Genomic DNA, 24237 nt, shown 5'->3' on the forward strand with positions numbered 1-24237 from the left:
TTTTTAATCACTCTTGTGAAATTCTCAACAAGTGCTGTATTCCACATTGCAAAGCATTTCTCACATTTATTAATCCAAACTAAAAAAAAAAAAAATAATAAAAAAATAAAAAGTATATATATATATATATATATATATATATATATATATATATATATATATATATATATATATATATATATATATATATATATATAGAACATTCAGAATCATTTAAAACGTTATATATATATATATATATATATATATATATAACGTTTTAAATGATTCTGAATGTTCTAAATGAATGGCTACATGCCCTCATAGGTTTAGGGAGCTGCCAAATGAAGACTTTCCATATGATGGACAAGGGCATCCCTGATTTCCTCTGCCTCTCTGTTGAGTTGATCATTATAGTGCTGATGAGGTGGCTGAGGTTGGGGGTTTACAGGGGGGTCCAGCCAGGCAGGTGGGTGCTGTTGCTTCTCTTTCTCACACATATTGTGGAATACACAACATGCAGCCATAACTGTTGGCATGAAGGGGTGGTGCACATCTGACCTCTTGGCACGAATATGCCATCTTGCCTTAAAGTGCCCAAATGTGTGTTCAACTTTAACATGAATAGCACTGAGCTGAACATTGAAAGCTTCTTCCTCCCGTGAAAGGTTTGAACTGGAGAATATCAAATATAATTTATTTCTGTGATGCAGTGCTAAATTTTCATCAGCCATTACTTTAGTCTTTTGTGTCACATGATCCTTCAGAAATCATTCTGATTTGATACTCTGTTATTATCAAAGTTGTCTAATTCCTGGTGGGGAAACCAGACTTCATAGAGTCTGCCTGGGTGAGGGGTTGTAAAGATTAAGTGGAACAATGGTGTGTTTGATCGGTCCAGTCGTTGCAATTACTAGAAACTTAGAAAATGTGGGTTTGAGCTGGTTGGAGCTAAACTTAGTGCACAGAGGTACCTCACGATTTCGGACAGACTTCTGAGGCAGTGCAACAGTTTAATGATCTACAACAAAATAGAGTGAGCTTTGGTAACAACTAAACAAATATTTAATTACTGCAGTAGTAATTCCTCTGTTAAATAAGTCAAATAATGTGACATTTCTCCAAAACGCTGCAGTAAAATGGTTTCATATGAGGTATGTATACTGTATGGGACGTCCCCTATAAAACTAGCCACTAGTTATTTCTATGTCTATTAGAAATGAGGTCTTTATAAGCATCTGAAAATGAGGTGTGCATATAGTATAGGACGTCCCCTAAGAAGTGGCATTTGTTTTTATCGTGTTTTTAAATGTGACTTATTTCCAAAATGCTGGAGTAAAACGTTTTCATATGAAGTGTGCATACAGTATGGGTGATTGAATTCAAGAGAAGCTGTCATTTTAATACTGTAAAATAATACTAATACTTATATATATATATATGAAAAAGAGGTATTAAAAGAGTGTATAGCTACTTTATTTTAGTTTTTTTTCTGCTTTTTGCAAATACTTTTGCTCAAACCTCAACATAAACATGTCTTGAGATGTGACTTATAAAGAAAAAAACAAAACATCACTCAAAGAAATACACAACTGTCAAAAACAATAAAAAATAAAAAGGTTAACTGAGGTACAAAAGGTACAAAAATTCGCAAAACATGCCAACTCTGAAAACGCGTTCTTTCTCTGCTGCTCCTGAAATGATCGTATTCATAGTAATAGGCGCACACGTGATTTTTTTTTTTCTTTCTTTCTTATTCTTTTTTTTTTTTCTCGCGGCTGGATTGACCGCAGTGAAATACTCAATCCCCCCGCGTTACCCCCCATTTCCAGCACTAAATATAACTCGTCTTTAATAGTTAAACCACTGTTTATTAGCTGTCGTCGGGTCGCCTTACTGTCGGGTCTGTGATGTAAACAGACCACACTCTCGGTTTCACAGTAAATAGACGCAGAAACGAAAGTGAAAGTAAGCAGGCGGGCGTGAACAACTATATACACTGACTCACAAGTCATTTCCTCATTGACCAGAGGAATCACGATGGACGAAAATTATCCCATCGTTGTCGAAGGAGACTGGGGACTTGAACACGCTAAAAGTGTGAAAAATAAACTTCATATTCATTTTCAGAGTAAGAAGAAATCCCAGGGAGGAGACTGCGTCGTACAATATAATGACAAGAGCAACTCTGCTACAATTCTGTTCAAATCATCTGACAGTAAGTGCTAAGCGTAATATGTTTACAAAATAACATGTTTTTATTTTATTTTATTTGGTAATGTAATCAACCTGTCGAGACACTTAATTTCAGTTTGAAATACAAAGTGCGACAAACTAACGAAGTTGCTGTGAATCTTCCGTTCAGATAGTTAGCTACTCTTTCTCTAGCCACCGTTGTCATCCATTAAAGAAAAGTAAAGAAGGGAATACTTAATAACAAAGTAGACTAAAAAAACCTGGCATATGCATACTTTGCAAGTAATTAATAATTTAAAAAAAAATCCCTGCTGTCACTCATTTCCAAGCATTTTGGATTATGTATTTGGGATCTAGTGGAAGAATTTTGAGCTTATAGGCCTGAATGTAACATTAGCGTTAATAATCTAAATGTTAACTTTAACTAATATCCCGTAATGATATATAACTTCATGTGTTATTTTGTGTTATATTCTTTGTTTTAAAGTGTTGTGATGTATCTGTCTAAGTCTGATTGTTTGTGTTTAAGTCCGAGATGCCGTACTCTCCCAAGCAGAACACATTATTACTTTTGGCAGTCACCGAATCAAGCTGAAAGTGTACAAACCCAGAGATGTAGAGGAACATGTAGACAGCACTGGTCAAAACGTGAGTACAAAATGCAGATAGGACCACAATGCTTTTACAATCAAACCTTGGATGAGTGGCTTTATAAATCAAATACATTAGATTGCAGCACTTATATAGTCTATGAATAGAATGGTCTAAAATATTCATTAAGTTTTATGGTTGAGATGTAGATGTATTTTCTCTAGGAAGATGTTTGTCATTTCTCTATATTGTTGGCTGGAATAGAGAGAACAATAACTTGTTCAGTAACGTTCTCCACTTATATAATTGTAAATGCTTTATGTTTTTTTCTTTTTTTTTTTGCTTCAGGCGAACCAGGCATGTGGATACAAGGAACCAAGTATGTAATCATATGGACTTTGGTCACTGACTGCTTACATGCAAGCTTTTTATTGGTTAGGTTATTGGTTACCGTTATTGTGGATGTATTATTAACACATAAGTTTTCAATGGTAATGATATCAGTTAGGTTACTAAATGATACAAACCATTATTTTATTCTTTAATTGTAACTGACACTACTAGCTGACTTCATAACAAACAACCTGCAATGACATTTAATAAATATGTATCACTTTTATTTTGCCTGAAGATGAAAGTGCCCCTCAGACTGAGTTGGATGTGAAGACACATCAAGAGTCAAGTGCTGTGGTCCTGGAGAACCTTCCAGATGATGTTAAACAAGATATTTTGACTCTTTTGGTGGAGAACATCACAAGTCTTTCTGAAAATGACTTCACCATTGAATTAATACTGGAATTAAGAAAAGCAGTTGTGACCTTTAAAAATCCTAACGGTATGTTCTCCTATAAAATATACAAATACATGTACTTTTTTATCATAATGTAAGCATATTTCATTATTCAAGATTTTTTTGCACCAAAACATGAATAAAATGTAATCTTGATTGCACAGTGCTTAAGCTTTACGTGATGGTCTTTTTGGCTTGGAGAAAATTAGAAAACTGAAGAAAATTTGATATCTGAAAATTAGAATTTTAATAAGTTAACACCTTCAATATTTTGATGGTATATATAGATTTATGTTATTATGACTTGATCAAATTTGTCTAGAACATTCTGTAAAATATCATTTCTAACAGATGCAGAAAAGTTCCTTGTGGACAGCAGGACAAATACAAAGTTCAAGAAGAATAATCTGAGGGCCCGAACATTGGAGAGAAGCACGTGTGTGCGGGTGGAGAATCTTCCAGCTGAGGCCAACAACAACAAGATGCTGCTGGAACTGTATTTTGAGAAATGGGGTGGTCCAGTAGAGGAAGTTATCACAATTCCATCAGAACAAGCAGCCATTATTACATTTATGGAGGAAGAAGGTATAAATTTATGTGCAATTGCTGGTACTTCGCTGTTACAGTTCTAGATTTGGTAACATTTATTTATCTCTTTTTGACAATATCAATGCATTTATTCATTGTACCTGCAACTTTCATTCTTTACAGCTAAAGAGAGAGTTTTGAAACAAGAGAATAACATCTGTGATGTTCCAGTCAAGATATATCCCTACTTTAAATCACTGGATACAGTCTTGTATGGTGGAAACAGACCACATTTGAAGCTGCCCGATCCCATTACAGTCAGTGTACATCCTGCCATCAGGGAGTTCCTCCTCAAGAAAGGGGAGATTTCCTCTATTAAAGACCAGATGAGCTCACACTTCTGCCAAATAAACATGGACAAACCTGAAGCTTTGCTCAGTCCTGATCCAGCATTACTAAAACAAAAAGGAGTTACCAGAAGACACGTTGATGGCTGGAGTAAGAATGCCTGTGATTCCTTCATGAAAATAATGTCAAACTACACAACGTCTGAGTGGCCGGTGTCACACCCCTTGTGGTCTAAAGTGGAGAGTGATGTTAAGGATTTGGTGAAAGATAAGGTTTTCACAGATATGGATGCCTATAAAGGTGTCCTGACACTGGCGGGAATGACTCATGAGATAACTGGACTGAAACTCATCATGGAGAAAATTTTAGAGAGAGCAACAAATCAAATAGAGATAGAGAAGAACAGTGTGACAGAGCAAATGGAGATGTCTCCTGCCTTGTACTCTCTGCTTTTACAAGATGGCCTGAAAAGTGCTGTTTCTCCAAACCTGCACATTGACTACAACAAAAAAATAAACAGCTTGGTTTTATCAGGTCTTAATACAGAAGTCCTCATGTTCAAGAACTGGGTCCTTGAGAAGAAAATAAGTATGAAACAGAAGCCCTTAAAGATTGACTGTTCAATTCTGGAGTACCTGAGATCAGTGGATTGTGATGAAATGTCCACAGATCTCTTTATATCTCATGAAATAACTGCTGTCTACACAATCGAAAGTGGAGATGTTGTTTTGACTGGGAGCACAGAAAAAGCACTTGTTGATGCAGAGAAGAGGGTGAATATGGTTCTTAAATCCAAAGACCTCATTATAGAAGATCAGGGTGTCCTTCAAATGACAGAGTGGCAGAATCTCAAAAAACAATTGCAGGAATTGTTCAATACTTCCAAAAAAATATCTGTATTTATAAACTTATCTAAACAGAGAGACAAAGTAATAGTGACTGGATTCAAAGAACCAGTGATGGAGGTCAGTGAGAGCTTAGGATGTTTCATTGAGAAACACACAAGAATTGAAGAAACCGTTCGTGTAAAATCACATGCAACAGTTGAATTCATAAAAGACAAAAAATCACAAAGCTGGCAGCATTTAATGAAGTCCGATGAGTTGAAAATGAATTTTGATTCAAAGAGACCCTGGATCAAACTGTCTGGAGAGCGTGGATTTGTCCAGCCAGCTATGACTTTCTTTAAAGGGTTGGCAGATTCTCTCTACACGGACACACACATCATTAAAAAGGCAGGAGCAAAGAAGTACTTCAAGGAACAGGGTAAAATGATGCTCTCAATGCTGCTGAAGGAAAAAAGATTTGTGGTGGTGCTCCAGGAAGATGACATGCTGGAACAGGAAGAGGATGAATTTACTGAACGCAGTTTTGGAGATTTTGGCCAGGTCTCTTGTGAAGTTCGAATGCCAGATGGAGTAACTGTTACTGTCAGGATGGCAGACATTTGCAAGCTCAGTGTTGATGCTGTTGTCAATGCTGCTAATGAAGATCTGATGCACAGTGGAGGTGTAGCTTTTGCACTTCTCCAAGCTGCTGGACCACATCTACAATATTATTGTGAACATTACATAAAACAAAATGGGCCTCTGAAACCTGGAGATGCCATCATCACTGAAGCTGGTCGTCTTCCTTGCAAATATGTGGTACACGCTGTTGGACCTCGCTTCAGCGATTCAGACCGACGCACCACTGTACAACGCCTGAGACGTGCTGTGAGGGAAAGCTTGAACCAGGCATCGAGCAAAAACTGCTCCTCCATTGCAATTCCAGTTATTAGTTCAGGGATATTTGGTTGTCCTCTTGAACTTTGCACTGAATCAATTGCCAAGGAAGTGTGTGAGTACATCGAAGATCAAAACCGCAGAGGGTCCAGTAGCACATTAACTGAGATACAGTTGGTGGACAATAATGGCAGCACTGTAAAAGCCATGGCTCAAGCTGTCCGAAAGGAGTTTGCTGCTTATAACCCCAAAATGACTTTCCCTCATCAAACCAAACCTCATGGGTATGGGAACGATGGACAAAGCTATCGTGGAAGTGGTAACGGAAACTATGGCCAAAAAAGACAAGAGGTTGGAGGTCCCAAAGTCCGTGGTAATAGAGAATTTAAAGGACAAACACACTCAAGCTCTGGTGGCAGATCAGATAAATTTGAAGGACCTAGTGTTGGTCTTGAGACCAAAACTACAAAAGAGGGACTAAAAATCAATCTGAGCAAAGGGAACATCCAGGATGCATGTGTAAGTGAACCATTGATTATTTTTGCTTATAAACATAAAATAAAACATAAAAATAGCTTTTAATAAACACTGCAATTCCAAGAGGGTGCTCGCACCATCAGTGCTTATCCCTCATTAATTTTTTGATTGGATGCCATTCAAAATATCTAAAAATCCTTAAAACAAGAAAAAAATTATTTGAGAAGATATTACACTGTATAACATATTATTCTCAAGTAAGTTTCTACCACTTCAGAAATTACTTTCTCTTGCAGGCTGATGTCATTGTAAACACTATATCGGAGGACTTGGACCTCACTAAAGGTGCCGTCTCCAATGCACTCCTTCAGACTGCTGGTCATCAGCTCCAGACAGAAATCACCAGAGCTGTTCGCTCGAACAGTCTGAATTATGGTGAAATGGTCATCACAGATGGTTATAACCTGAAATGTTCCAAAGTCTTTCATGTAGTTTGCCCATTTTGGAACGGTGGACAAGACTCTGCAGATAGGGTGAGACATAATTTAACTCTGTCAAATTCTTCCTTGTTTTTCAGTTAATAACTTTCAGTTAATAATATTTTTTATGTTGAATAATTCAAATGAACATTTTGCTTTGCAATGTACTGTACAGTAATTGCTGGCTAATTGTAAATAGTTAAGTAAATAATGCATATTTAATTACTTAAATGGTCCCTTTTTAAAGACCATAACAGATGTTTTCTTTAATTTGTAAGGTACTCATTCAGATCATTAGAGATTGCCTGAGAAAAGCAGAAACCCGTGGAATGGCTTCAGTCGTCTTTCCAGCTATCGGCACTGGGAATCTTGGCTTTCCTAAAGATCTGGTGGCCAGAATTATGCTGTCAGAAGTCCAAGAATTTAACTCTACAAATCTTCAAGAGGTAACTGTGATTGTGCACCCATCTGACAAGGAGAGCATTCAGGTGAGTGAAGGAAAAATAATTTCAAGAACCATAAAACAACATAGTCTTTTAATAAAAAATATAAAAAAAGTTTTTATAACAAAATGTATATATTCTGTTATTCAAACTACAAACCTGATTCCAAAAAAGTTGGGACAATTACAAATTGTGAATAAAAAAGGAATGCAATAATTTACAAATCTCATAAACTTATATTTTATTCACAATAGAATATAGATAACATATCAAACGTTGAAAGAGAGACATTTTGAAATGTCATGCCAAATATTGGCTCATTTTGGATTTCATGAGAGCTACACATTCCAAAAAAGTTGGGACAGGTAGCAATAAGAGGCCGGAAAAGTTAAATGTAAATATAAGGAGCAGCTGGAGGACCAATTTGCAACTTATTAGGTCAATTGGCAACATGATTGGGTATAAAAGAGCCTCTTAGAGTGGCAGTGTCTCTCAAAAGTCAAGATGGGCAGAGGATCACCAATTCCCCCAATGCTGTGGCGAAAAATAGTGGATCAATATCAGAAAGGAGTTTCTCAGAGAAAAATTGCAAAGAGTTTGAAGTTATCATCATCTACAGTGCATAATATCATCCAAAGATTCAGAGAATCTGGAACAATCTCTGTGCGTAAGGGTCAAGGCCGGAAAACCATACTGGATGCCCGTGATCTTCAGGCCCTTAAGGCCCCGGTATACTTCAAATGAAATCGAAGAAAGAACTGATGTGACGTCATTTTGAACAAAATCAAGCCAAAACGAAGTTCGTTTTGTGTTCTTTTTGGAAGTTCGAAACGGCTTCCCAAAGCAAACTTTCAGGAAAAGTTCGTTCTAGCTGCAAAACACCTTCATACTACCATTGGTCCGTGACGATAACGTAATAGGAGGTGTGCGCTGAGGCTCGCCTTCACTCGCGTGGGAAGCGTCTCTGGCTCATTTGATCTGTAGAGTTTGTCGAGGTAAGATCTCCGCGGGTGAAAACATGAACATACTGGATAGCCGCTTTATAGTACAAAATGAAGTTGTGCTTGTAAAAAATGAAGCACTATAACTGTTTTTCATGTAAAGCCACTTGATATTAAGCAATCCATTGAATAAAGTGCTATATGAAGACGTGACATATTCATCTAAGACGTACATATTCATCTAAACGTCGATCTTAGCAGTGTGGGCGGCGTCAGATGTTCGTTTACAGTATACCGCTGGTCACACATTTCGAACTTCGTTTTACCCCTAAACAAAGAACAAAAAAGAAGTTCGTTTGAAGTATACCGGAGCCTTTAGAGGCACTGCATCACATACAGGAATGCTACTGTAATGGAAATCACAACATGGGCTCAGGAATACTTACAGAAAACACAATCCACCGTGCCATTCACCGTTGCCGGCTGAAACTCTATAGGTCAAGAAGCCATATCGAAACATGATCCAGAAGCGCAGGCGTTTTCTCTGGGCCAAGGCTCATTTAAAATGGACTGTGGCAAAGTGGAAAACTGTTCTATGGTCAGAAGAATCAAAATTTGAAGTTCTTTTTGGAAAACTGGGACGCCATGTCATCCGGACTAAAGAGGACAAGGACAACCCAAGTTGTTATCAGCACTCAGTTCAGAAGTCTGCATCTCTGATGGTATGGGGTTGTATGAGTGCATTTGGGCATTTGGGCAGCTTACACATCTGGAAAGGCACCATCAATGCTGAAAGGTATATCCGAGTTCTAGAACAACATATGCTCCCATCCAGATGTTGTCTCTTTCAGGGAGGACCTTGCATTTTCCAACATGACAATGCCAGACCACATACTGCATCAATTACAACATCATGGCTGCATAGAAGAAGGATCCGGGTACTGAAATGGCCAGCCTGCAGTCCAGATCTTTCACCCATAGAAAACATTTAGCGCATCATAAAGAGGAAGATGCGACAAAGAAGACCTAAGACAGTTGAGCAACTAGAAGCCTGTATTAGACAAGAATGGGACAACATTCCTATTCCTAAACTTGAGCAACTTGTCTCCTCAGTCCCTAGACGTTTGCAGACTGTTATAAAAAGAAGAGGGGATGCCACACAGTGGTAAACATGGCCTTGTCACAACTTTTTTGAGATGTGTTGATGCCATGAAATTTAAAATCAACTTATTTTTCCCTTAAAATTATACATTTTCTCAGTTTAAACATTTGATGTGTCATCTATGTTGTATTCTGAATAAAATATTGAAATTTGAAACTTCCACATCATTGCATTCTGTTTTTATTTACAATTTGTACAGTGTCCCAACTTTTTTGGAATCGGGTTTGTACTTTTTTCTTTAATTTAGATAATCTTCCATAGTTGCTCAAGTTAATGTTGTCTTGTATATTTCTGTGTTTTATCTATTAGTGTTTTACCAGCATCTTTAGACACAGGATTCAGCATCCCACCACAAAAGGAGCATCTCAGCATTTCATGCCTAAAATAAATATGCCTGGCAAGTCAGCTCAGACCTCTGGTAACACTTTCTTATCTGATGTCCATCACCATTATTTCAATTGTTACTGAATACATTTTGTTAAAAGATTATACCTAATATGTTATTTATATATAACCAAATATTGTGGCCTCTAGTGGTCAATAGTAAAAGTTCTAACATGCATGACAAACTATGATTAAGTTTTGATGTTTGTATGATATGAACTAGTGATATGAACAGGATAGTTAAAATGTGTACTCAGGTTAGCTTTAAGATGTTTCCATACATCTCTGTGCTTTATTATTTGCTAACAATTAGGGCTTTTTGGCAAAGTTTCCTCTTCCTCTCTTGGAGTACACACTATGAAGCTGGGTCCATTGACTCTGGAGGTTTCATCGGGAGATATAACTAAAGAAAAAACTGATGCCATTGTCAACTCCTCAAATCCGACATTTTCTCTGAAAGCAGGTTAATCCTACTTCACACACAGTTACTATTTCACATTTAAAGAGAATTACAGTGTAACTGACAATTATTCTATTTGTTAATCAAATTTCTCTCTTTGTTTGTCAAATTTTTCCCTTTGTTAATCCAGGAGTATCCAAGGCCATTTTAGACGCTGCTGGATTACAAGTGGAACAAGAATGTATACAGAATGGTTTGTATTCTTTCAAATTTGATATTTTATATTTTTAATTTATACTTCAAGAGCGATCTAATGAAGTTTAGATGCTATTGTTAAACATTATTTTTCCAATAGTGAGATCATCAAACATGCAGCAAACTGAGATTGTGACTTCAGCCGGGAACCTGCCATGTGGAAACATTATCCATATTATTGGACGCAATAGTCCATCTGAAATTAAGGATGTTGTTTTGTCAGTTCTGAAGTTATGTGAAAAAAGCCAGTTCACCTCCATTGCCTTTCCAGCTCTTGGCACTGGTAATACACTTTGTGTGGTCTTATATAGTTACTGTACAGTAGTTACTGTTCATTGTTAATTATTTACTTTTTTTTGGTAAATTTGTCTTTAACCCTTTAGGTCAGGGTGGTATAAATCCAGCTGATGTCGCAGATGCAATGGTTGATGCAGTTGTTGACTTTATGAAGAAAAAGAAACCTGTGCATGTAAAGTTTGTGAAGTTTCTTATATTCCAGACAAACATGTTGTCAGACTTTCACCAAAGCATGGTCAGAAGATCTGGTGAGAAAATAGAGGAGGATAAAGGTCTGTTTACCAAAATTAAAGGTCAGTAAACAATCAAAATAATGCTTTTTCCATCTCTTTATGTGAAAAAAATTAACAAAAAAAAAAAAGTATCCCTATTTTCTTTCTATCAAACCTGCAGACTTTTTTTCATGGGGAAATTCAGAATCTTCCACAAATGAAGAGTTTGTGATGGTGGTTGAGGAAATTGAGCCAGCTGTGTTCCAACTGTGTGGAGACACACCAGAGGACCTGAGGGAAGCCAAGGACATCATCAACACCTTCATAGTACGGGAGCATATGACCATCCCAATCCGTGATCCAGCCATTGCTCATTTCACCAAGGAGGATATAGAAATGCTGAACAGCATGCAGAGGGAGTTCACAGTCAGTGTCCAACTTGAGAAGAAAGGCCAAGACTCTGTCATCACATTGGAAGGCCTGACAAGAGACGTTCACAGTGCAGAGAGTCGTATTCGGGACATGATCCGCAAGGTGGAAAGAAATGAATATAGAAGACGTGAGGCATATATAATCAGCAGTGTGGTTAATTGGCAATATCTGGAGAATGGACACAGCCTCAAAAACTTTGATATGCTGACAAATTATGAGCTGGAACAGGCCTATCAGAATAGACAGCCTTCAGTGAGAATCAAGATTAATAATGATGAATATGAGGCTGATTTAGTTCGCAAAGCGGCCACAAGAGGGAGAATGAGGATTGAACTGATCAGAGTAGATCTGCAAGGTGAGAATATATTTTTAAATTAGACATTGATTAAAAGGCAATAATGTACAAAGAATAGTTGTTCATGGTTTTGTTTTTTGTCCATAGATGCAGCTCAGAGTTCTTTGCCTTCACACTGGGAGGACATGAAAGGAAAGTCAGTTGTTCTTGTAAAACTCACAGCAGGCTTGAATGAATATAACGAAGTGGAGAAAGAGTTCAGAAGAACCGGTCTAACCTCTAACATCATTGAAGTAAGACTAGACTGAGGAGGAGTACTGTCTATTTATTCATTTTGAAAGATTTTGGTGTTGTTATTTAGCACCATGGTGTAATAGCAATGTTTTATTAAGCTGAATGTTTATTCTTGTCTGTAGATTGAAAGAGTTCAGAACAGCACACTTTGGAAAAACTACATGATCAAAAAGGAGGAACTGGAAGGCAAAAACAAACACAAAAACAACGAAAAGTGTCTCTTCCACGGAACTGGCCCTGAAAAGACTGATCAGATCAACCATCACGGCTTCAATCGCAGCTATGCTGGGATACATGGTATCAATCTGTAACAGTTCAGTTTAGGGAAGCAGGAGGCGGGAACCGGAACCAACAAACATTAAATGTAAACTTTAATCATAAAATAAATATAAAAAACTAAATGAAAGTAGTGGAAGCTGGCAGGAAGGCAGCTCTTATAAATTATCAAAAAACAACTTAAAATGTCTTAGGCCTGGTCCTCATTGAGACCTCACTGTTGTCACTCAGCTTCCATGGCTCTCGGCCCCGCCCTGCTCACCACACTGTCAAATTCAGCATAAACTTTATTTGCACTTGTATTCATTTGTCTTTTAAACCAACAGTCTAATGCTCTTGTTCTGTTTTTAGGAGCCATGTATGGAAATGGGACATATTTTGCTGTGGACCCATGTTACTCAGCCCAAGGCTACTCAAATCCTGATGCCAAAGGACTTAAACGTATGTACCTTGCCAGGGTGCTTGTCGGTGATTTCACTCAAGGAAAACGAGGCCTTCCTGTTCCCCCTGCGAAGAGCACCAATAGTGCTGATCTCTATAACAGTGTGACTGACAACATCAACAACCCAACCATGTTTGTGATCTTCAATGATGTACAGGCTTATCCAGAATACCTAATCACCTTCAAGTAATGATTTGTTGGATTTGTAGGTTGAACTCTGTGGCGAGGGGGGCGTGGTTCAGCGAAGTCTGCAGCGGGAGAGAGAGGCAGGAGACGAGCGGTTGAGTGAGTGGGTTAAATGCAAATGACGAACACCTGTTTCTTGTTTCAGTAATTGGCGTGGAGAGAGTATATAACGCCAGGAGAAACAGGAGTGGGGGAGAGAGAGAAGGACTACTGACTGCTTACCCTCTGGATGCTGGAATTGTTGGCTGGAGTTGCTTATGTTTGTATTGGACCGTTTTGTGCCTGTCTGCACACCTGTTTTTGTTATTTTTGAAAACCAAATAAAGCAGTCGGTAGTCAAGCTGACCCTGTCCTCTTCCTTCCTGACATTGAACTTTGTTACACTGGTGCCGAAACCCGGGAAGGGAGAGGAAAGCCGCCGCCATGCAATCGTCCTCCGGAACGCCATTTGCGGAGATTATCAGCAGCCTCGCGGGCCTACAACAGGAACAACATCAGGCCCTGCTGGACTTGCGGAGAGATCAGGAAAGATCTTTTCAAGTCATCGTCCAAGCCCAGCAGGAGGACCGCGAGAGGTTCCGGAGCTGGATTGACCGGGAGGTTCGACCGGAAGCCACGGAACATCGCGCTGTGCCCGCCCACCTGCCATTCAACAAAATGGGATCTGCGGACGACCCGGAGGCATTCCTGGACCTTTTTGAAAAGACGGCCGAGCTGTCAGGCTGGCCGCGGGACCAGTGGCCGATGCGCCTGGTCCCGCTGCTCTCCGGGGAGTCCCAGATAGCGGCACAGCAGCTTCCGGTCCAGAATCTCCTGGTCTTCGACGACCTGAAGAGGGCCATCCTCCAGCGGGTCGGCCGGAGCCCTGAGGAACACCGACAGCGTTTCCGCTCGCTCGAGCTGGCTGAGTCCGGCCGACCCTTCGTGATGGCCCAACAGCTCCGGGACTCCTGCCGCAAATGGCTGTTGGCTGAGGGAAGCGACGTGGAGAAGATCGTCGATCGAGTGGTGCTGGAGCAGTTTATCACTCGGCTACCGAAGAAGACAGCCGAGTGGGTCCAGTGCCACCGCCCCACGTCGCTGGACTCGGCCATCCATCTCGCGGAGGACCATATGGTGGCGTGCCCCGGGGTCGGCGAACCCCTCCCATCTGCTTCTCTCTCTCCCTCTCCATCTTCTGTCCCTCTCTCTCATCCTGTCCCTTTACCCAGGTCACGGCCGCCTGGATATCCGCGTGTCCCGCCCCGGGGGCGGGTCGGGTTTGACCAGAGCCAGTCCGGGACTCCACGTGCCCCGCCCAGGAGGGCGGGACTGGTTTCCACGGGACGGGATCCCACTCCTGTTTCTCCGCTTTCTCCACGCCAATCATTTACCCCACCCCCTGCCACTGGGGCGGCGGGGAGGTCTGGGCCGGCCTGTTGGCGTTGCGGGGACCCGGAGCATTTCATAGATAAATGCCCGGTGATGGAGGTTGGGACAATGGTTCGGGTCCCGGACGCCCCGCAGGCTGCCCCCGGTCAAGCTGGCTGGTACCAAATACCTGTGAGTATCAAGGGGGTACCTATCAGGCTTTGGTGGATTCAGGATGTAACCAAACCTCGATCCATCAAAGCCTGATTTCATCCGGGGCATTGGATACAAGCCGCGTGGTTAAGGTGCGGTGTGTGCACGGGGATATAATGGAATATCCTGTAGTGTCAGTCATTATCCAATTCCGGGGACAAAAACATAGTGTTGAGGTGGCAGTTAATTCGCACCTCCGGCATCCGTTAATTCTGGGAACAAATTGGCCAGCATTTTCTGAATTATTGGGTTATTTATGCACGGATGCCTCTTGGGGGAAAAATGCGGTGGATGGGGAGGCGCGGGTGCAGGCGGGAGAGACTGATCGGGGACCACTGAGTGCTGCTTCAGGGGAACAGAGTGAAATCGAGAGAATAATTCTCTCGGAGCGCGATGATTTTCCCCTGGAGCAGTCTCAGGATGAGACGTTGAAACGTGCATTTGAACAGGTCCAAGTCATCGACGGTCAGCCTCTCCAGCCTGGACGCGCGCTTACCTATCCATATTTTGCAGTTGTGAAAAATAGGTTGTATCGGGTGACCCAAGATACCCAGACAAAAGAAGATACAACCCAGTTGTTAGTTCCAAAGAGCCGCCGGGAAATGCTTTTCCAGGCGGCTCATTCTAATCCTATGGCGGGACACTTAGGACAGGCAACAACACTAAATCGCCTCATGACCCGATTTTTTTGGCCGGGCATTCATGAGAATGTGCGCAGGTGGTGCGCGTCTTGTCGTGAATGTCAGCTGGTGAATCCACCGGCCACCCCAAAAAGCGCCTTTGCGCCCACTTCCATTAATGCAGGTCCCCTTCGAGAGAATTGGTATGGACCTCATCGGGCCATTAGAGCGATCATCTAGAGGACATCGCTTTGCATTAGTCATTGTGGATTATGCAACACGATATCCTGAAGCAGTGGCTCTCCGCAACATTTCTGCTAAGAGTGTTGCGGACGCACTGTTCAGTTTAATCTCCCGGGTGGGGATTCCAAAGAAATCCTCACCGATCAAGGCACGGCGTTTATGTCACGTACGTTACGCGAACTTTATGAATTATTGGGCATTAAAACGATCCGTACCAGCGTCTTTCACCCACAAACGGACGGGCTGGTCGAACGTTTTAATCGCACGCTTAAAACCATGATTCGTAAATTCGTTCAGGAGGACGCCAAAAATTGGGATAAATGGTTAGAACCCCTGTTGTTCGCTGTGCGAGAGGTCCCGCAAGCCTCCACGGGGTTTTCCCCCTTCGAGCTTCTCTATGGACGCCAGCCCCGCGTGTTTTGGATGTTCTAAGAGAAACTTGGGAGGACGGACCATCTCAAAGTAAGAACGAAATTCAGTATGTCATGGACTTGAGAACAAAACTTCACACTTTGGGGCGGCTGTCAACGGAGAATTTGTTACAAGCCCAGGACAAACAGAGCCGGCTGTATAACAGGGGGACTAATTTACGAAAATTTACACCGGGAGAGAAAGTGCTTGTATTGCTCCCTACGTCAAGCTCTAAATTATTGGCAAAGTGGCAAGGACCATTTGAGGTCACACGGCAAATCGGAGATCTCGATTATGAGGTAATACGGTCGGATAGGAGGGGGGCACGTCAGATATATCACCTCAATCTCCTCAAAAAATGGAATGAGGCAGAGGCAGTGATGCTGGCGATGGTGATTGGTGGAGAGGATGATCTTGGGCCAGAGGCGATTTCCAAACCTCAATCTCTTGCGCTGGCTCCGGGAGGAGATCATCTCTCGCCCTCCCCAGCTCACTGATCTCACTAAATTACAAGCAGAATTTGCGGACGTGTTCTCCCCCTACCGGGCCGTACTAATCTGATTCAGCACCATATCGAGACAGAGCCGGGCGTGGTAGTTCGCAGCCGGCCGTATCGCTTGCCTGAGCACAAGAAAAAGTGGTTCAGACAGAATTAGAGGCAATGCTTGACATGGGGGTAATAGAAGAATCCAGCAGTAACTGGGCGAGCCCGATAGTTTTAGTTCCTAAGACGGACGGCTCGGTTCGGTTCTGTGTGGATTATCGCAAGGTGAATGCTGTGTCGAAATTCGACGCGTATCCAATGCCACGGGTGGACGAACTGCTTGATCGGCTCGGTACAGCTCGTTTTTATTCGACACTGGACTTAACAAAGGGATATTGGCAGATCCCCTTGTCGCCGTTATCTAAAGAAAAAACAGCTTTCACAACGCCGTTCGGATTACGCAATTTGTCACTCTTCCGTTCGGGCTGTTCGGGGCACCGGCTACCTTTCAGCGTCTCATGGATAGGATTCTACGGCCCCATGCTGCGTATGCTGCAGCCTATTTAGATGACATAATTATATTTAGTCATGACTGGCAGCGGCATATGCAGCATTTAAGGGCCGTCCTGAGATCGCTGAGAGGAGCTGGGCTCACGGCCAACCCGAAGAAGTGTGCAATTGGGCGTGTGGAAGTAAGATATCTGGGCTTCCACTTGGGACATGGACAGGTGCGTCCCCAAATTGATAAGACTGCAGCAGTTGCGACCTGTCCGCGCCCCAAGACCAAAAAGGAGGTGAGACAGTTCCTGGGGCTGGCGGGATATTATAGGAGATTTGTTCCTAATTATCGGACCTCACCAGCCCTTTGACTGATCTCACTAAAAAGGAGGCGCCAGATACGGTCCAGTGGACGGAGCCGTGCCAGCAGGCCTTTACCCAAGTGAAGGCTGCTTTATGTGGCGGGCCGCTATTACACTCTCTGATTTTTCTCTCCCATTTCTGTTGCAGACAGACGCGTCGGACAGGGGGCTGGGTGCGGTCCTGTCCCAGGAGATGGAGGGGGAGGAGCGGCCGGTGCTGTACATTAGTCGGAAGCTCTCAAAGAGAGAGACTAAGTACAGCACCATAGAAAAGGAGTGTCTTGCCATCAGATGGGCCGTCCTCACCCTCCGATATTATCTCCTGGGACGGGAATTCGCCCTCTGTTCGGACCACGCTCCCCTGCAGTGGCTCCACCGCATGAAGGATACCAACGCGCGGATCACTCGTTGGTATCTAGCTTTACAGCCTTGTAAGTTCATGGTGGTCCACAGGCCGGGTGTGCAGATGGCTGTGGCCGATTTCCTCTCCAGAAATGGGGGGGGGGGGGGGGCGGCAGGCCGGATGGCTCCCCGGCGTGTGTGGGGCGGGGGGGGTATGTGGCGAGGGGGCGTGGTTCAGCGAAGTCTGCAGCGGGAGAGAGAGGCAGGAGACGGCGGTTGAGTGAGTGGGTTAAATGCAAATGACGAACACCTGTTTCTTGTTTCAGTAATTGGCGTGGAGAGAGTATATAACGCCAGGAGAAACAGGAGTGGGGGAGAGAGAGAAGGACTACTGACTGCTTACCCTCTGGATGCTGGAATTGTTGGCTGGAGTTGCTTATGTTTGTATTGGACCGTTTTGTGCCTGTCTGCACACCTGTTTTTGTTATTTTTGAAAACCAAATAAAGCAGTCGGTAGTCAAGCTGACCCTGTCCTCTTCCTTCCTGACATTGAACTTTGTTACAAACTCTAAAGACACAGAATAAGAAAAGAAAAAAGAAAAAAGAGAGAGGACAATAATGTAATCCTTAACTTAAGGACCAATTCCGAATTTCTGATTTTGGTTTAATCTTGTGGATCTCTCTTTTATACTTGGGGTTAATCAGCAACACATTTGTTTTTATCCTGCTGATTTAACATATTGAGCATAATAAATAAAAGCCTATTAAGAAAAATGGTTTGTACTGAGCATTTATGTTGTACAGTTTATGTTGTCGATGAAAGAGCACATTGATTAAAATTATATTTTGTAAATGTCGCAAAAGTTTTGACTGAAACACAATTAGTTAATAAAACATTATTTGAAACATTCCAAATAAGTATAATTTTTTCAATCACAACTTAACAAAGAAAGCATTAATCTTTTTTTTTATTTTTATTTTTATTTTTTTTTACTTTTTTATTTTTATTTTTTTATCTAACGCAGGCTGTGTTCTGAGAGGTTTAAAGAATTTTGCGGTAGTGGCTGAAAGTCGAGATGGTCTCAGTCTGTTGTGGAAAAGCAGAGGATGACAGTCACATGAGCAGAAATATTTGTGTGCAATGCACAGATTTTTGGTGCCAATTGTATTTTTCAATGTGGAAGTATCTATTTTCTGTAGATGTTCAAGACTTCCGATTCATTAGTCGCTATACATCCTAAACATTATCAAAAGTATATTATATTGGCAAATATGTCAATTTATTAATTAAATGTTAGTGCATTTGGAATGTTTAAATTTGCATTTATATATTGTTGAATCTATATTATTACTCAAGAGTCATTGCAAGCCATCTAATCTTCATTTTACTTAATGTAATGCATTAGCTATGAGTCTGTTTCTTTTAGAAGGGGTGAACAAAAGGTAATTCCCCCTGATTGCTGCGTCTACAGCAGAGCAGCTGTGCGCATGCTCGACGGAAATTCCGGTTTAAGGCTGGGTAGAGAATGGGGTTCAGTGCAGAGTTAAGGTATCCCAACCAAAGAACGACAGAGTAAGTCAGTTTGTTCGGATGGGTCTCTGCCCAAATTCCCATGTATGTGAAATAGGTGAAATAGGGAAACCAGCAAATGACAAAAGCACCAAGCACTGCAGCCAGGGTCACTGTGGCTTTGTGTTCCCGTGCAGTGGCAACTGCATTTGCAGCCTGGGTAGATGAAGGAGTGGTTGCCCGTATACGACGCACCTAAAAGTAAGACATGAAGAAAGTGAGAAAGGGGGGGATGCAATTAAATATTTGGTATGATATTTATGAGGTGAGACAATGACAAATAAGAGTGTTCACACTAGTCATATTGTTTTAAAAACATACAATTTTTACCAACAAAATTTTAAAATTAGTGACTGTCACAGTGTAACCATAAAATAAAATAAAAATAAAGCTAAAAACATTTTTTTTCCTTACAAATTTCACGATTTACAAATTAATTAAATACACTTATTTTATTTTACAACCTAAAAAAGATTTTGATCTTGACGCTCATGAGTCTCTCTGTGATGTCATTTCCTGTTTTTATGCATGCTTCTACATGCTGGTCTGCATCACATGACCCTATTCTAAATGTAACGCAGTGCAACTTTTTTTTGTTTAAATATTTTACTTCTAAGAAGATTATGTCAAACTTAATAAGATTATGCTGAAGCTTAATAAGGTTTTCCTTTCAATAATTTAACTATTTTAATATTTTTTTCAAATTTATTTTGATATCAGGGCAGTTGTATCACCCATACATTTTTCTTATAATCCCAACAAATACAAAATGAATTTTAATTCAGAAATCAAAAACATGTCCATTGCATGTTTGAATTTAATAAATATATAGTGACATAATTGTCATGTCATTGACTCAAGTAGAGAAACGTACCTGCTCACGTGCAACACAGAATATTCGATGGTACATTCCACACATGACCAGCAGAGGGAGGTAGAAGATTCCAAATGCTTTCAGCAGCACATAGTTATTATTCCATTCATAGCGGCAGGTCCTGCCTTCCTCTCCCTCATCCCACATGTTCCAGTCCAGGTTTTGCACTGTGAAATCAGGTGTGTTCCAGCCTAGGTTAATAGACACAAAGGACACTGCCAGAGAGCATGTCCAGACTGCGGTTAGAGTGATCGCCACTCTCCTAGGTGTTACCCTCCTGGGATAACTGAGTGGGTTGGAAATTGCAAGATAACGATCAACACTAATGGCTAGTAGAGTGAGGATTGAAGCACTGCAGAGCATTACATCCAGAGAGATGTAGATGTTGCAAAAAACACCTCCGAGAGGCCATCTCCCACTGCGTAATTCCAGCATGGCAGAGAGGGGCAGAACCAGCAAACCCAGCAGCAAGTCTGTCACAGCCAGTGATAGTATAAAACAGCTACTAATCTGGTGAAGACGCCGACTGGTGGCAACAGCCAGACAAACCAGCACATTTCCACAAATGGTCAGAGCGATGAAGGCCACCAGTACCACCCAACGCAGGGCAGTGAACGTCATTGTTAGCTGCTGAAGCAGGAAAGCTTAGAGAATTTTGTCCTCCTATGTCAAAGTGATATCCAAACTAGTTTAGTCAGGACTCCACGTGTCATCTGTTTTTCTCAAACATTTACATTGGGTGCTATAAAACTGCCGTAACATTAACATCTATGGCCACTGCTCAGATATCAGCCCAGGTTCATTCCTACAAGAAAAAGAACACTGTTATAGGAGGGAAAAAGCAGCCATTTTGGGTACCTTTAGTAAAAGTGAAATGTGTATACTTCAAATGTTAGAGTACTTCATCCCATCCCATTTTAAAATGCAATTATAGCTGAAGGTTCATTTGAAAAGTATAGGCCTAACACTGTGGCGCCTTCAAAACATTTGCTTCAGATTCCCGACCCTTCCTGCATTAAAGGTGCTAAATAGGATGTTTTGTTTTATACATTTTTGCAATATTACTTGAAACTGTCTTTACTAACTGATAAAAGACTATTTATTAGGTGCACTGAAAGGAATAATATTAATATACATCATCTGTGCACGAGGTAGGGCCTTAAAAACATCAGCCAATCATTTACGTGATCATTGCGTAAACGATTGTCCCTCTGGCTTGTCAATCACTGCCGTGACGTTCCTTGTGAGAGACATGCACGGCTGCACGCTCAAGTAACTTTCCACACTCCACAGGTGCTGCATGCAATGTTTTTGTCAGGAGACAGGAGTAACAACTGCAGATTATGAGTTACCTGCGGTGAGTCCGACATAATGAATCCACTAACGCGACACAGCGAATGCCGGTGGTAATCAAACACTCATGTTCCAATACTCGTGCACGAGTTTTGGGAGGCGTTCCCTTGAAATAAGCTGTGAAGGAGGGGGGGATGTTCTTACGCATGCGCTCATTTCAAAAACTCAGTAACAGTCTTTGGTTTCTCAGTCGACGAAAAGATCCTATTTAGCACCTTTAACTGTACCAATGGTGTGAGTTTGAAGGGCTATCCATTTTGACCAACCAATAGTAGCCTAGTTGGGGGAGCATATTTATAAACATTATTTTAAAACAATAATTCTTTTTGACTAGATGGTAGACATTTTCCCACAGAAAAGGCTTAAAGGGTTAGTTCACCCAAAAAAGAAAATTCTGTCATTAATTACTCACCCTCATGTCGTTCGGAGCGCGTCAAACTGCCAAAGTCACGTGATTTCAGTAAACGAGGCTTCTCTCCAATGTTTCACCACTGGGGGGCGTGACATTGGCAGTTTGATACGCGCTCCGAACCACTGATTCGAAACCAAAGATTCATAAAGCTTTGAAGCTTCATGAAGCAGTGTTTTGAAATCATCCATCACTAGATTTTTTTAATTATTTTTTTGAACCACTGTAGTCACATGAACTGTTTTAAATATGTCTTTAGTAGCTTTCTGGCCATTGAAAGTGTTAATTGTCTTGCTGGCAAGCAGGCCTCACTGAGCCATTGGATTTTATGAAAAAATATCTTAATTTCTGTTCCGAAGATGAACGAAGGTCTTACGGACATTGGAAAAACATGTCTCTACCAAGTGGTGGGCACTTTCAAAACACTGCTTTGTGATGTTTTGAAGATTCTGAAAATCATTTGTGTCGAACCAGGCAAATATGTATGTTTTTGCATGTGATGGTATGCTTAGTCTGTGTTGTAGCATTAGGTGAGTTTGACTTAATGCGGTGTTGTGCAGACTGACTGGTACCCAACAAACGCAGTGCATTTTGGTTAGAAAGTTTGTCCGACTTTGAGTATCCGACTTTGCCATCAAAGTAACGTGAGAGCAAGATGAGACCAGCCACCTGAGTCAGGTGCTGCAGTTGCCCCAAATGAGCTCAGACGGACACACCGAAGTCAATGATCTGATCACATGTGTGTTGTGTTTATTCTGATAGAGCATTAATCTTTTAACACCACTTGCCAGACATATCATTTCTGACTTGCTGTGTTATGTGCAACAACTAACAATATAGTGTCACGAAAAGTGCAAGGAGCAACATATTGTCATTTTGCAGAAGTGTTGTCAAAGGCAAGTTTTTCCAGTGAGCCTTGGGTGGTTTATTCTCTGCCATTCATATTTTGAGACATATGTGTTAGCACAAAGAAATGTTAATGAATGCACTTGTCTGATATGGTGTGGTATTATGTCTTCTGGAAGGTCACCAAAAAAAAAAAAAAAAAAGTAATGCAAATCTGAATCTAAATTAAATGCAAATTTAATGCAAAACTTCGGCCCCTGTTTACTGCAAGGACAAAAAGGCCTAAATTATACAAGACCTCAGAGAATCAGATATCTCTCTCCATTGTAGCTTATTTCTTTTTCTCGTTTGTTTTTAATATTGTTTTTTTTATTTAAATCACATTGGTGGGGTGCTTGGATGTTGATTTATTTTCTTTTACTTTCAAAGCTACATTAGTTGCTGATGATTAACACTTGAGATAAAATCACAGTATGAGATGACAGTGGGTTGAACAGATACTTGTAAAGGAAGGCAAGCACATCACTATGTCATTGGTATCCATGTGGATTTTACAGCACCATAAAATATACATGCTCATAAAATAAATTCAGTTGCTTGCAACTCATTATGGTGTTTTCGAAGGAACAAAGTGGTAGTTGCGTATACTGTCAATGGAGGGACAGAAATCTCTCAGATTTCTTTTAAAATATCTTCATTTGTGTTTTAAAGATGAACAAAAATCTTATGGGTATGGAACGACATGAGGGTGAGTAATTTTTTTTTTTTTTTTTTTTTTTTTTTTGTGAAATAACCCTTCAATATATGCCTAAACTACAAGTGCTTACAAGTGTCTACAATTTATAATGTTTTTATTTGCACATTCATGATTTAATGACAGGCATTACAGCAAATCAGCCCTAGTCTACATTGATTTCAGTGTGTTGTACTCTTCCTTTGTACCTTGTGCTTTTATTATTATATATTATCATTTGTTGAATACAACACTGCTTGTAACGACCAAATCATCATTAGTTCTTTGACCATTTGTCACTGTGTACCTGGATGATACAGAAAAATAATCATTAAAACAAATGGATGATCTATTTTGATAACAAACATCCATTCAATATTATTTGATAAAGGTTTATAAACTTGCACGTTCTTTAATTATGAATGAGCTTTAATTATAATTGGCTACTTGTCAAAAATGATTTATAATAAAACTTACCAGATGGAATAAAGATTGTATTATGGTCTTTATTAGCCTTTTATTACTGAAAGTTGGTGTAAAGTGTAATGGAGTAGACACATTAGCTACATTATTTAAGAGTTGAAATTATGTTGAAAGCAGCACAAAAGCAGTGCTTACCCTGCTCAGGAGCAAGGTTTCATAACCCCGCTTCTAAATTACAAGTGTGAGATGTTCCTTTACCCGGGGTTAAAAGCAGTGTTAAGAACGACAATAATCTAAAGTTAAGCACAGTGTGAAAAGCCCTTGAGTGTAAACATGATGAAATACTGATAAAGACTGTAAGAGAAACCGACTGAT

General features: G+C 40.7%; 3 protein-coding genes across 3 annotated transcripts in view; 1 reads left to right on the forward strand and 2 right to left on the reverse strand.

The window, feature by feature from the left end:
- Positions 1–24237, reverse strand: part of kcnip1b (Kv channel interacting protein 1 b) — a 137204-nt gene that overhangs the window by 108739 nt on the left and 4228 nt on the right. The gene's annotated exons all lie outside the window — the stretch shown is intronic.
- LOC137028788 (protein mono-ADP-ribosyltransferase PARP14-like) lies at positions 1959–13281 on the forward strand. Its single transcript, XM_067398018.1, has 18 exons — positions 1959–2197; positions 2705–2823; positions 3115–3145; positions 3398–3601; positions 3908–4141; positions 4268–6675; positions 6930–7166; positions 7391–7600; positions 9968–10076; positions 10356–10505; positions 10633–10695; positions 10798–10980; positions 11081–11287; positions 11388–11993; positions 12081–12226; positions 12350–12524; positions 12855–13077; positions 13155–13281. The coding sequence occupies exons 1-18, from the start codon at positions 2020–2022 to the stop codon at positions 13228–13230; spliced, it is 5559 nt and encodes a 1852-aa protein (XP_067254119.1). The 5' UTR covers positions 1959–2019; the 3' UTR covers positions 13231–13281.
- Positions 19078–20719, reverse strand: hrh2b (histamine receptor H2b). The gene is made up of 2 exons (XM_067397131.1): positions 20099–20719; positions 19078–19419 (listed from the first exon to the last, which is right to left on the reverse strand). Exons 1-2 carry the CDS (start codon positions 20717–20719, stop codon positions 19078–19080), a joined length of 963 nt encoding a protein of 320 aa, XP_067253232.1.

The sequence above is a fragment of the Chanodichthys erythropterus genome, chromosome 10, assembly GCF_024489055.1.
Source record: "Chanodichthys erythropterus isolate Z2021 chromosome 10, ASM2448905v1, whole genome shotgun sequence".
Lineage (NCBI taxonomy): Eukaryota > Metazoa > Chordata > Actinopteri > Cypriniformes > Xenocyprididae > Chanodichthys > Chanodichthys erythropterus.